Source organism: Rana temporaria, chromosome 11 (assembly GCF_905171775.1).
Source record: "Rana temporaria chromosome 11, aRanTem1.1, whole genome shotgun sequence".
In the NCBI taxonomy this organism is placed as follows: domain Eukaryota; kingdom Metazoa; phylum Chordata; class Amphibia; order Anura; family Ranidae; genus Rana; species Rana temporaria.
The window spans coordinates 2,517,737-2,531,965 of record NC_053499.1 but is presented as its reverse complement, the minus strand read 5'-3'; the positions used below and the strand labels follow the sequence as shown (position 1 = coordinate 2,531,965).

At 45.4% G+C, this 14,229-nt stretch overlaps 1 protein-coding gene across 1 annotated transcript in view; it reads left to right on the top strand.

The window, feature by feature from the left end:
- LOC120916956 overlaps window positions 1–14,229 on the top strand; it is a 72,962-nt gene that overhangs the window by 20,235 nt on the left and 38,498 nt on the right. The window contains exons 3-4 of the mRNA XM_040327894.1: window positions 3,312–3,662; window positions 9,105–9,200. Coding sequence (XP_040183828.1) covers window positions 3,312–3,662; window positions 9,105–9,200 — 447 coding nt within the window. The remainder of the gene's footprint in view (window positions 1–3,311; window positions 3,663–9,104; window positions 9,201–14,229) is intronic.

Genomic DNA, 14,229 nt, shown 5'->3' with positions numbered 1-14,229 from the left:
GCCTTTAAAATGTCCACCTCCACTCCATTTATTATCCTAAATTAGATGCACCTGTTTGAGGTCATTAGCTGCATAAAGACACCTGTCCACCCCATACAATCAGTAAGAATCCAACTACTAACATGGCCAAGACCAAAGAGCTGTCCAAAGACACTAGAGACAAAATTGTACACCTCCACAAGGCTGGAAAGGGCTACGGGGAAATTGCCAAGCAGCTTGGTGAAAAAAGGTCCACTGTTGGAGCAATCATTAGAAAATGGAAGAAGCTAAACATGACTGTCAATCTCCCTCGGACTGGGGCTCCATGCAAAATCTCACCTCGTGGGGTCTCAATGATCCTAAGAAAGGTGAGAAATCAGCCCAGGACTACACGGGAGGAGCTGGTCAATGACCTGAAAAGAGCTGGGACCACCGTTTCCAAGGTTACTGTTGGTAATACACTAAGACGTCATGGTTTGAAATCATGCATGGCACGGAAGGTTCCCCTGCTTAAACCAGCACATGTCAAGGCCCGTCTTAAGTTTGCCAATGACCATTTGGATGATCCAGAGGAGTCATGGGAGAAAGTCATGTGGTCAGATGAGACCAAAATAGAACTTTTTGGTCATAATTCCACTAACCGTGTTTGGAGGAAGAAGAATGATGAGTACCATCCCAAGAACACCATCCCTACTGTGAAGCATGGGGGTGGTAGCATCATGCTTTGGGGGTGTTTTTCTACACATGGGGCAGGGCGACTGCACTGTATTAAGGAGAGGATGACCGGGGCCATGTATTGCGAGATTTTGGGCAACAACCTCCTTCCCTCAGTTAGAGCTTTGAAGATGGGTCGAGGCTGGGTCTTCCAACATGACAATGACCCGAAGCACACAGCCGGGATAACCAAGGAGTGGCTCTGTAAGAAGCATATCAAGGTTCTGGCGTGGCCTAGCCAGTCTCCAGACCTAAACCCAATAGAGAATCTTTGGAGGGAGCTCAAACTCCGTGTTTCTCAGCGACAGCCCAGAAACCTGACTGATCTAGAGAAGATCTGTGTGGAGGAGTGGGCCAAAATCCCTCCTCCAGTGTGTGCAAACCTGGTGAAAAACTACAAGAAACGTTTGACCTCTGTAATTGCAAACAAAGGCTACTGTACCAAATATCAACATTGATTTTCTCAGGTGTTCAAATACTTATTTGCAGCTGCATCATACAAATAAATAGTTAAAAAAAATCATACATTGTGATTTCTGGATTTTTTTTTTTGATTATGTCTCTCACAGTGGACATGCACCTACGATAACAATTTCAGACCCCTCCATGATTTCCAAGTGGGAGAACTTGCAAAATAGCAGGGTGTTCAAATACTTATTTTCATCACTGTAGCTCCCCTTGCATATTCTTCTGCCTTGGCTCAAGTCCCAGCCAGCTGCCTGCTTATCTCCTTGCCTTCACTGGCAGAGTGATCTTCCTCCGCTCCCCACCCTGTAGTAGCCGGGGCCCGGAGAGTGAGACTTGACAGGCTGTGAGGTGGGTGGAGGCGGTGACGGGCTGATTGCCGCCATTACTAGTAAAAAAAAAAAAATATATGTCTCCGGATTTCATTTAAAATATCTGGTCACCTTAACTTACACAGACACCTATCTGCTGGAACCATTCTTCTTTGCAATATTTCTCCTTAACCGTGCCAATGCTTTCCTTCAAAGAGGCAACCAACTTTTCCTGCTTCCTCAATGCCTCCTCCAAAGATTTCAGTTTGAGGCTTTGCCTCTTAAAGTTCCAGTCCTTTTCATATTGATTTTTATTCATTCTGAATTTAGCTTTCAGGTTAGCAAGCTTCCCTTCCTCCTTCGCTCTATGGCAACGTTTATTCACCGCTCTGTCCTAGAAACCTGGTAAAGACTCACCCTGCATAGGGACAAGTCACAAGTCCAAGATAAATTGCAGCTTGAGCATGTGGCGTAGGCCTCAGTTCCTCTGGAGAGCCCCCACCTAGATTAAGGTGACCAGATTTTTAAAATGAAATCCGGGGACATTTTTTACTAGTAATGGCGGCAATCAGCGACTCTCTGCCCGTTGCCGCTGCTGCCCGCCTCACAGTCTGTCAAGTCTTATGCCGCGTACAGACGGTCGTTTTTTTGTGATGAAAAAAAACGACGTTTAAAATCATGAAATAAAACGATGTTTTTGAAACTTCATTTTCAAAAACGACATTGCCTACACACCATCGTTTTTCCAAAATGTTCTAGCAAAACAAGGTTACGTTCACCACTCTTTTCCATTGAAGCTCGCTTCATAACTAGCTTCTGAGCATGCGCGGGTTTAAAAACGTCGTTTTAAACTTCGTTTTGCCCACACACGGTCATTTTTTGTGAAACAAAAAACGACGTTTTGAAAAACGACACAAAAAATTCAAGCATGTTCGAATTTTTTTTTTGTCGTTTTTCAGAAGACATAAAACAACGTTTTCCCCACACACGGTCATTTTAAATGACGTTTTTAAAAACAACGTTTTTTTTCATCACGAAAAACGACCGTCTGTACACGGCATAACTCTCCAGGCCCCCGGCTACTACTGGGTGGGGAGCGGAGGAAGATCAATCCGCCAGGGAAGGCAAAGAGTTAAGCAGGCAGGTGGCTGGCCGGGACTTGAGCCAAGGCAGGAGAACATGCGAGCGGAGCTGGATGGGCACTCGAAACTAAAGAAATATTTCCTCCGCTCCGACCAGCACATGATCATCAGAAAGGGGCACAGATAATGGAAAAAAATACAAGCTAGTAGGGTGCGGTGGAGCGGGGGTGTAATTCAGAATTTTTTTTTTTTTAATTCTGCACTGACTGTCTTTGAAATTGCCCCAGCCCCTGTTCAAATCCAATCCGGGGACAAAACCAGGGACAGACTTGGTCCGGGGACAGTGTCCTTAATCCGGGGATGTCTGGTCACCCTAACCTAGGTCCTTCCTAGCCTGCTGCACCCTAACTGGGGAAAGACCTGTAGGAGACCCCCAAGGCTTGTTGCATCTCACAGCTGAGACCAAAGCCGAGTGAGACAACAGCACCTTGCAGAACAGCACCACCTGGTGGAGAAGCTCCTTTGGTTCAGAGACTGATGTGACTGTATCCGTGTACAGCACTGCAGTATATGTCAGAGCTATATGAATGTATAATAATAGTGTGTGACTGTGGGGGGGGGGGGGATTAGAGTGTAAGCTCCTCTGATGCAAAGACTGATTCAGTTTTACGCTGTCTCTCTCAGTGCTGTAAGATAACGTGTAATAACTTGATATAGAAATAATGAATAGCAGTGTGTAATAAAAATGTCTCTCGTACAGTTAAACCACAGACCAACCTGATTTATAGAGGACTCAATGAAGCTTTATACCTGGGACCTGCTTCCTGCGAAGTCGGATACCCGGGACCTGCTTTCTGTGAAGTCAGCAATTTTTACCCAGAGGAAGTGAAGATCCGGTGGGTTAAACACAGTAAAGGTATCACCACCAGCACATCTTTGGATGAGGATGTTTCTTTCACAACACCATTAAGGAACAGAGATGGGACATTTAATGTGACCAGTATGCTGAATTTGAGGCCGGATAGTAGAGATGAACCCGGAGATATATTCTCCTGTATTGTGACCCACAGATCCCTGAAGGAGGAAATTTCTCTCAATTTCACTGTGCCAAGTAAGTTGCCTATCACTCTAATGTCTGTGGAATTTGGCTCCCGTATCTCCCAACTTTTTGAGATGAGAATGAGGGACACCTGTTAGCAAAAGTGAGTAGGCATAGGACACACCCCTGCCACACCTCCTAATGACAAAATATTTAAAAAAATTATTGTTTTTTTTTTTTGTTTGTTTTTTTACAACTACAATTCCTTTATAATGGGCTTTGAAGTTTACAAATGTAGAAATTTAGAGATTGGATGGAAGGTTTGGCTCTGGGAAACACTTTTTGAAAGATAAAAAGTGCATTTTATATACAACTACATACAGTAGATCAGACCAAAATGAGGGACAAATGAGGAAAGAGGGACAGGGGGACTTTTTTTTCCAAATCAAAGACAGTCCCTCTAAATCAGGGACAGTTGGGAACTATGGGCTCCTACTGCCTCCAACAAATCCCAGATCATTCAGATTAGATCCAGAGGCTGCCCAGTGAGTTTACAAAACACGGAAAACATGGAAAGCTGAGGCTGTATTCATGCTTTAGAGCAATTTTACAGCAATTTTTCAGGTGTATTCAGGCTTGAGCGTTTATATTTTAGCCAATGAAAAGTTAGTTACTAGGAGGAGCAAGTAGTTGTTTAGGGATGAAAAACCTTTTCAGGCACTCCCATTGAAGTTTATCGGTGCTCCCCGGCCGTAGGGCTCCTGGACAACAAACTTTGCACACTTGTGGAGGAAGAGGGGGGCTATATATGTGCCAAGTTTGGGGTCCAGAGGACCTACGACCGTCCGATACCAGGTCCCCAAAATTCCGGGAGATCAGACACAAAAAGATGACTCGAGTATAAGCCGAGGGGGGGCATTTTCAGCAAAAAACTTGGCTTTTACGGTATATCTCACCCCGGCTATTGCAACTCCCGCCTCATAAGCCTATGTTTAATTACTTGCCGACCTGCCGCCGTCGTTTTACGGCGGCAGGTTGGCTCCCCTGCGTGAGAGCCCGTAGCTCTACGTCAGCTCTCACAGGCCACTAGGGGCGTGCGCCCCCCGCCCCCGAGTCCCGTGCGCGTGCCCGGCGGGCACGATCGCCGCCGGGCAACCGCGATTGCTCGTTACAGAGCGGGGACCGGGAGCTGTGTGTGTTCATACAATGTATAAACAGAAGATCAGTGATTTCCCCTAGTGAGGCCACCCCCCCTACAGTTAGAACACACCCAGGGACATACTTAACCCCTTCCCGCCCCCTAGTGTTAACCCCTTCACTGCCAGTGGCATTTTTATAGTAATCCAATGCATTTTTATAGCACTGATCGCTATAAAAATGCCAATGGTCCCAAAAATGTGTCAAAAGTGTCAGAAGTGTCCACCATAATGTCGCAGTACTGAAAAAAAAAACGCTGATCGCAACCATTACTAGTAAAACAAAAATATTAATGAAAATGCCATAAAAATACCCCCTATTTTGTAAACGCTATAACTTTTGCGCAAACCAATCAATAAACGCTTATTGCGTTTTTTTTTTTAATATGTAGAAGAATACGTATCGGACTAAACTGAGGAAAAAAAACGTTTTTATTTATATTTGTGGGGATATTTTTTATAGCAACAAGTAAAAAATATTGATTTTTTTCAAAATTGTCGCTCTATTTTTGTTTATAGCGCAAAAACTAAAAACCGCAGAGGTGATCAAATACCACCAAAAGAAAGCGCTATTTGTGGGGAAAAAAGGACGCCAATTTTGTTTGGGAGCCACGTCGCACGACCGCACAACTGTCAGTTAAAGCGACGCAGTACCAAATCGCAAAAAGTGGCCCGGTCATTGACCAGCAAAATGGTCCGGGGGCTGAAGTGGTTAAGTAAACCGCAAAAAAATTACTTATACAAAAATTGTAAAAAAACACCACACCTCTCCATATTATTAAAATAAGACTAGTCTAAACTATAAGGCTCGATTCACACTAATGCTTTTTTCGATGCATTTTGCAGAAATGCAGGGACATTTTTTAACATGGTTTCCTATGGAACATGTTCACAAAAAATTGCCAGCTAAATAAAAACAAAAAAAACAGTAAATCGTGGTAAAAACGTTGTTTCGAAAAACGCAGCAAGCACCGCAAAAAAAGCACTGCAAAAAACGCTGAAAAGCAACATGCATAGGTGTGAATGGAGCCTAAACAAGGGTGGCCACCCGATCAGCCATACACACCACAATCACTTCATGACTCGTCCATCCAGGTTAGATCCCAAATCAAGTGGCAATGTAGGCTGTAGAGTTCTCATTCAATATGAGTTCAAGCTAGCCAGATTGATTAGGAAAGATTTTGCACGCTCAGTCACTATGGGCCAGATCCACAGCCAGCGGGCTTAACTTAAATTGTCCGATTTAAGTTACACCGCCGCAAAATTTCTACCTTAGTGCCCGATCCACAAAGCACTTACCTAGAAATTTGCAGCGGTGTAACTTAAATCCATCCGGCGCAAGGCGTGCCCAATCTAATGGGGCGAGTCCCATTTAAATTAGGCGCGCTCCCGCGCCGGACATACTGCACATGCACCGTCGGGTAAATTACCCGACGTGCATTGCGCTAACTGACGTCGCACCGACGTCATTTGCTTAGACGTTAACGTAAATGGCGTCCAGCGCCATTCACGGACGTCTTACGCAAACGACGTAGGTTTTTAAAATTCGACGCGGGAACGACGGCCATACTTACCATGGCTTAAGCAAATAGGGCTTAGTCCTAATTGTACGCTGCGCAACTCGACGGAAACGATGTAGATTTAGATCGACGGGCCGTTCGGGGCGTTCGGGGATCGCCGTAAGTCTTCATTTGCATATTCTATGCCGGCCGCAATGGCCTCGCCACCTAGCGGCCGGCCTAGAATTGCATCCTTAAGATCCGACAGTGTAATTCAATTACACCTGTCGGATCTTACGGCTAACTATGCGTAACTGATTCTATGAATCAGCCGCATAGTTAGAAACAGAGATACGACGGCGTATCAGTAGATACGCCGTCGTATCTCGGCTGTGGATCTGGCCCTATATGTACTAAGTTGGAACATCAGGATGCTATTAATACTGAAATAGACATTTAAAGGGGCGCTTAGTATATTCAGGTGCTGGATCAATCACATATTCATCTGGATTAGACGTGGCACTAAGAGGGGGCGCCGGCATTCAAGACCAATGTCCCGCTGTAACAGCGTGAAAATCAAGACTGGTAAGGTTGTTACAGCTCACCATCTGTAATTTTCGTCAGCCTGGCTGCCCTTCAGTTGTGTGCCCTCAATCACTGGAACAGTCCTTTCATGGGAAGCAGTACTTTCAGGTCCCGTATGGTCAGGTATGTTTAGGTCCAGCAGGAGATACTAGCGTGCACTGACAATGGTCTGTTCAGGACAGCTGGTTTGCAGGGAGTCCATGCAGGAAGCTGATAGCAGATCAGTATTCAGGCATACAGCAGTGTGAGTGCCGTGTTTCAGCTTGGCACTATCCAAGGATGAAAGTACTGGTCATATCCGAAAGTGGTTAGGTGCTTGGCCGTGTAGGTGGGACACTCATGTTTGGACTACAGTAAGTGTAGTGGCAAATCGCTCACATGTTTCGCTTGATAACAAGCTTCATCAGAGCGTGCGTGTTGTTCAGGTGTCTGTCCATATATACCTTCCAAGTCAGGTGATTTCATCTAATCAATAGAAAAAATTGTTAGATAGTGCAAGATTATTAGAGTATAACAACTTCCCGCCCGGTCAATGGTCAATTGACGTCTGGGAAGTGGTTGTGAAATCCTGACTGGGCGTCTATTGACGTCCTGCAGGATTTCATGCCGGCGCGCACCCGTGGGGGCGCGCATCGCGGCGATCGGTGATGCGGGGTGTCAGTCTTACACCCTGCATCTCCGATCTCGGTAAAGAGTCTCCGGCGGAGGCTCTTTACCACGTGATCAGCCGTGTCCAACCACGGCTGATCACGATGTAAACAGGAAGAGCCGTTGATCGGCTCTTCCTCACTCGCGCTGACAGACACGAGTAGAGGAGAGCCGATCGGTGGCTCTCCTGACAGGGGGGGGGGGGGTTCGGGGTGATTGTTTATCAGCACAGCCCCCCCTCGGATCGCCACACTAGACCACCAGGGAGTGCCCCCCGATGCTCATTAGAGCACCGATTGATAAAAAAAAAACAATAAATAAAATAAAACAACATTCAATACAATCAATGCCAATCAGTGCCCACAAATGGGCACTGACTGGCAACATGGGCACTGACTAATGATGCCCAGCAATGCCATCAGTGCCATCCCTCATTGTCACACAGTGTCCATCAGTGCCACCCAGTGTCCATCAGTACCACCTCTTAGTGCCCATCTATGCCCAGTGCCCACCTATGAGTGCCCATCAGTGCCCCCTATGAGTGCCCATCAGTGCCCCCCTATGAGTGCCCATCAGTGCCCCTATGAGTCCCCATCAGTGCCGCCTATGAGTGCCGATCAGTGCCGCCTATGAGTGCCCATCAGTGCCGCATACCTGCGCCGCCTATCGGTGCCCATCAGTGCCGCCTATCTGTGCCCATCAGTGCCACCTCATCGTGCCCATCAGTGCCGCCATATCAGTGCCCATAATTGAAGAAGAAAACTTACTTATTTACAAAAAAACTTACAGAAAAAAAAAAACTACATTTTTTTTCAAAAATTTCGGTCTTTTTTTATACGTTGCGCAAAAAATAAAAATTTCCGAGGTGATCAAATACCACCAAAATAAATCTCTATTTGTGGGAACAAAATGATAAAAATGTCATTTGGGTACAGTGTAGCACGACCGCGCAATTGTCATTCAAATTGCGACAGCGCTGAAAGCTGAAAATTGGCTTGGGCGGGAAGGTGCGTAAGTGCCCCCCTGGTATGGAAGTGGATAAACAATAACGGTCCATAAAATTTTAATTTTATCTAATACTAAGGAGTATCCGGTCTCATCCCCCATTTTGAGATATACTGTTTGTCTTTGGACTGCTCTTTTATAATTATATAACTCTTGCAATACACTTTTCACTTTTATCATTTATATATTGTAAGCAAAGTTACTCTGTCTTGTCATTATCTTCCAAATAAAGCCTTTGTAAACGAAAATTTTAATATATCATTAATAAAGTAATAATAGAAAATTGTCCAATAAAGATTCAATAAATAGTCCAAGGCAACACTAGCAGCAGCCATACTAAAGCAGAAGTGGGGTAAATGAATGGCCGACACAAACAGAAATCTCATCCCTACTTGCTGAATGTGCGATATTTATGGGTTATGGAGAATTTGTATGGTTGGAGAATTGTGTGAATTCAGCTGTAAAAAATAAAATAAATGTTATAAAGGCAATGATAAATGTTCAGTCAGTATATGTAGAAGTGTTGGGGTTCTCCAGACATGCCGGATTATAATGATGTCTATTCTGCTTTTCTTTTATAGGACCGAGTCCAGTGGTGGTTATTATTATTCTTGCTTTGCTTGTTTTATGCATAGTAGTACTTTTAACAATCCTTTGGAAGAAATGTCTTAGAAAAGGTAAGTTACTGACATTTGATGTGTAGGTCAGTATACAATGTAAGGTGTGTATTTGTCATTAGAACTGTTATACAACCTCAGATACCAAAACTTGTGATATCAGATTGTTTGGGGATCAGAGGACCCTCCAGACCACCAATCCCGGGTCTCCGGGAAGTGCTGAGCAGTGATACGGGACATACACAATAGATTGTTATTTGAATAATTGATCATCGTCAGTTATCGTTCGTCAGTTCCTTTTGATACTGACACACATCAGCTTTCTGTTATCAGACTGATTGCTTTTAAAAAGAGATAGTGATGACCTCACATAGAGTTGAGCGGACACCTGGATGTTCGGGTTCGACGGGTTCGGCCGAACTTCAGAAAAAAGTCCGGGTTCAGGACCCGAACTTGACCCGAACCCCATTGAAGTCAATGGGGACCCAAATTTTTCAGTACAAAAATGTCTCTAAAACACTAAGGGAAAGGGCTAGAGGGCTGCACATGGCGGTAAGAGCATGGCAAGTACTCTGAAAATAAATGTGGATAGGGAAATAACTTAAAATAACATAAATAAAAAATAATAATAATCTTGATGTAGGAGGACGAGGTCCATATGGAGTAGGAGGTTGAGGTGGCGGTGGATGTGGCGGTGTAGGTGAAAGCGGCGGTGAAGGAGGACGAGGTAGCCAACACAGCAGGTTTTGGTTTTTCATTTATTTATTTTTTAAATTAGGGTACACCCCAAAATAGTGAGACAGATCTAGGGTTGCCACCTCATCCCTTTAAACCCGAACACAGAGTAATTACACAGGTTCTGGGGCTAATTCAATGTTGATAAGGCACCAAGTGAGTTTAATTAGCAGCAGAGAACCTGTGTAATTAAAATGTTTTCGCTTTTAGGCCGGGTTCACACTTGTTTGACAAACGCTCCGACATTAGGAGCTCATGTCGCATGACGTTTGAAAATCAATGTTTCTCTATGAGAGCCGTCTTAACTGGTCCGACAAAAGTCGGTCTGACTTTGAAAATGCTCCCTGTACTACTTTGGACCGACATTGATCCTACTTCAGCCCATTGAAGTCGGACCAAAGTAGGAGCTTCGTCCTTACCAGACATCCGACATGTGATTAAAGCAGCAGTAAAAGGAATTTATCTCACTCTGGGATTGTTTTGATTGGTCAAAGAACAAGTCAGACTATCACAAAGTCGGTTCAAAGTAGTATCCTGTTCATGAAAGTCGGATGAATGTAGGACCAATGTAGGACCGATGGAGGACAGAACTTTGTTTGTTTACAGGTCCTCACAGGTGAGTATAAAAGTGTCTGTACAAACTCCCATAGGAGCTGGCTCCCAGTTGATGGTGGCTTCACATGTGGATTCTCTGACCAGAAGTGCATTCTTTGAACAAAAGTGCCTGAGTTAAAAACCAGGAGTTTGAAACAGGAGTCAAGACAGGAGTCTTCATTATTTTTTTTAATCACCTAACCTCAGCTGGTGGCCATCTTGGTACACCTAGACTTTGTGTCATTTTTTTCTCCTGACTTCAGGCTTGAGTCTGAAAGCGAGACTCTTTCCCAGGGCAAGAACTGCATTCCAGTAGCTACCGGCGCACGCATCCTAGGAGTAGGATGTGTGGCCCATGGGATGTAGATAGGTAGGGCCCCCCCCCCCCCCCCCCCCCCAGCCTCCTGACTTCAGGCTTGTGTCTGAAAGCGAGACTCTTCCCCAGGGCAAGAACTGCATTCCAGTAGCTACCGGCGCACGTTTCCTAGGAGTAGGACGTGTGGCCCATGGGATGTAGATAGGTAGGGCCCCCCCAGCCTACGTTGCCGCAGCCGAGTGGCCCCCCGCACCTCCCCACCAGGTACCAGCCTGCTACCCCCCTGTAATTGGGTCACCTACCGCTCTCTCCTGACTCAAGCCACAACGCAATAACTACCAGTTGGTAAACCCCCCCTGCCCCCCCCCCCTCGAGGTCACCACCTTGGCTCTTTGCAGCATTTTGATCCAGGGCCTCGTCCGATCGCTCCGTGAGGGTCAGGAAGGAATTTTTTTTCCCCCGCCACGGCACATTGGCTTAGCTTGGACAGGGTTTTTTTCGCCTTCCTCTGGATCAAAAATCAGGGAGCTGGGATTCTGTGAATCATCACTCCCAGCACTACTGCAAAGCCCCCCCCCCCCCTTATAGGCATTCTGCCCCCAGTGCGTCAGTGACTATGACAAAACTGAGGTACTCGCCAGCAACTATTTGGGGACTAAAGCCATTGGCCTCAAATTTGCCGGCCAACACCAAAAAAGTCTTAAGGACTGAACGACTGTGGAGAATCGATCGACGATCGACAGTCAAACACTACACCTGCCTAGCTAAACCAAAGCCCATATCATGCGCTCTGGTCAATACAAGATCAGCAGTAAGACATCGAATAGAAATTCATGATCTCATCCTTCAATGCGATTTAGACTGTCTCTTTATTACAGAAAGCTGGCTCACAGCCGACTGTAACACCATTCTGGGTGAACTGGTGCCAGAGAACTATGGCATAATAACAGAAAACAGAATAGGACAAAGAGGAGGAGGCCTGGCAGTGATCCATAAGAGTTCCCTCTCGATCACTAAACCAGTCCTTCATAACACACTTCCATTCATGGAATCTCTCTCCCTACAAGTTCAAACAAATCCACAGGAGACCGTCCATATCCTACTCTGCTATAGACCACCGGGTCCAAAATTGCAGCTTCTCACATCTTTGACAGAATTTCTGTCCACTTATACACTAAACAGCAAACATTTTTTGCTGCTTGGGGATCTCAACCTTTGGGCCAACTCCTCACTGGATCCCGTGGCCGTCGCCTGCATTGACCACTTGGAAGGACTAGGTCTGCAGCAACTAGTATGTGGGCCCACACATGCTTCGGGGCACACCCTCGATCTTATTTTCAGACAAAATCTGGAAGTAAAAATTCTGGAAAATGAGTCGTTACCATGGACAGACCACCACGTAATCAAATTTATGATTACCAAAAATGCCCCTTTAACAAAAACACCAAAACCAGTGACAATGCACTGGACCAGATCTCAGAAAAAGCTCCATTCGGAGCTCTTCAAAACAATACTAGGAAATAAAATAAAAACGATCCCTTCACATCAATCAGCCACTGAAACCCTGGATTCCATAAACACAGCTCTACTGCAGTCAGCCGACTTGGTAGCGCCTAAACATAAAACCTGTATCCGCAAATACAACTCCAGCTGGTTTAACGACCAGCTATTGTCCCTTAAGCAAGAACGTAGAAGAGCGGAAGCAGCTTGGAAAAGAAGCACTACAGACGAAAACCGCGCCAATCTACAACGAACAACAAAGAAATACCACAAAGAAATTTTCCGAGCCAAAAAAAAATTTCTCCAAGATCATCACCAATGCCCTAAACCGTCCTCGCAAACTCTTCAAGCTGGTTAGTCAGACCATGAACCCAGCCTGTCTTGAAGCCCCCAATTCTGATACCCAAGAATTTTGCAATGAATTTTGCAGTGAACAAAATTGAAAGGATCCGTGTAAGCATTCTGCAAAACAGTATCCCCCTCAACCCCTCAGCAGTCCCCAGCCCAATCACACAGGAATCAGGCCCAAGTAACAATGTTTACTCTAAAACCCGTCTCCCTGGATGCCACTAAAAATATTATCTGCACTCTGCGAAATAGCACAGCGCCTAACGATATTATCCCCACCAAAATGCTGAAGGAATGTGCCGATATTTTGGCACCACCCATCAAGCAGCTGATTAACCAGTCATTCAGGGAAGGCATAGTACCCTCCCTGTTGAAACAAGGGATAATCAAACCCATCTTAAAGAAACCCACCCTTGACCCCAAAGACCCTGAACATCGTCGTCCCATAACAGGCCTGAACGTTTTCTCCAAGGTAATGAAGAAAGTGGTGGTACAACAGCTGCAACAGCATTTAGACACCCATAATTTGCTCGATCCTTATCAATCGGGTTTCCGTCCAGGGTACGGGACGGAAACAGCATTGCTCAAAATATGGGATGATGCTCTTGCAGACGAAGGAGAACCCTGTTGGACCTTAGCGCAGCTTTTGATACGGTTGACCACAAACTATTGCTAATTCGGCTAGCTGAAGTAGCCAAGATCGCGGAATGTGACTTACCCTGGTTCTCCTCCTTTTTGGAAAACCGATCACAAGTAGTGAAACTGGGACCATTCACTTCTGAAAAACGCACGGTGTCATGCGGAGTCCCTCAAGGATCACCTCTGTCGCCGGTGCTGTTTAATATCTATCTTCGCCCTCTTTTTGAAATTATCAGCAGCCAAAAGCTGCTCTATCATTCCTATGCGGATGACACACAATTATATTTTCGTATCTGCAACAAAAAGGATCACCATCTCAATCTAGAGAAATGTCTCTCTTTGATAGAGAACTGGATGACAAAAACAGAACTTCTCCTGTTTCACGCCAATCGGAAGAATCAACTGGCAACAACCTGGAAACCTCCACCCATTCTAGGAAAAATCATCACCCCTAGCACCAAAGTCAAAAGTCTTGGGGTCTTCTTTGACACCCACATGACAATGGATGCACAAATAGGGTCAGTAGTCAGCGGATCACACCATCTGCTACGCTTATTACACAGACTAATCCCATTTATTCCTAAAGAAGACATAGCAGTCGTGGTGGGAACAATTGTTAACTCCAGGCTGGACTATGCAAATGCCCTCTATCTCGGACTCCCAAAGTACCAAATCACGCGCCTGCAGGTCGTTCAGAACACGGCCGCGCGTCTGGTGACTGGGAAAAAAACATGGGAATCAATCTCCCCATCACTGAGAAGCCTTCACTGGCTACCAGTGAAAGACAGAGTCACTTTCAAAGCACTCTGTCTAACGCATAAATGTATTTGGGGAAATGCCCCCCAATACATATGCGACAAAATAAAAGCCTACAACCCCAATCGCGCTCTGCGATCCTCCAACCAAAATTTACTCCAAATCCCCAAAACCAGATACAAGTCCAAAGGAGAAAGAAGA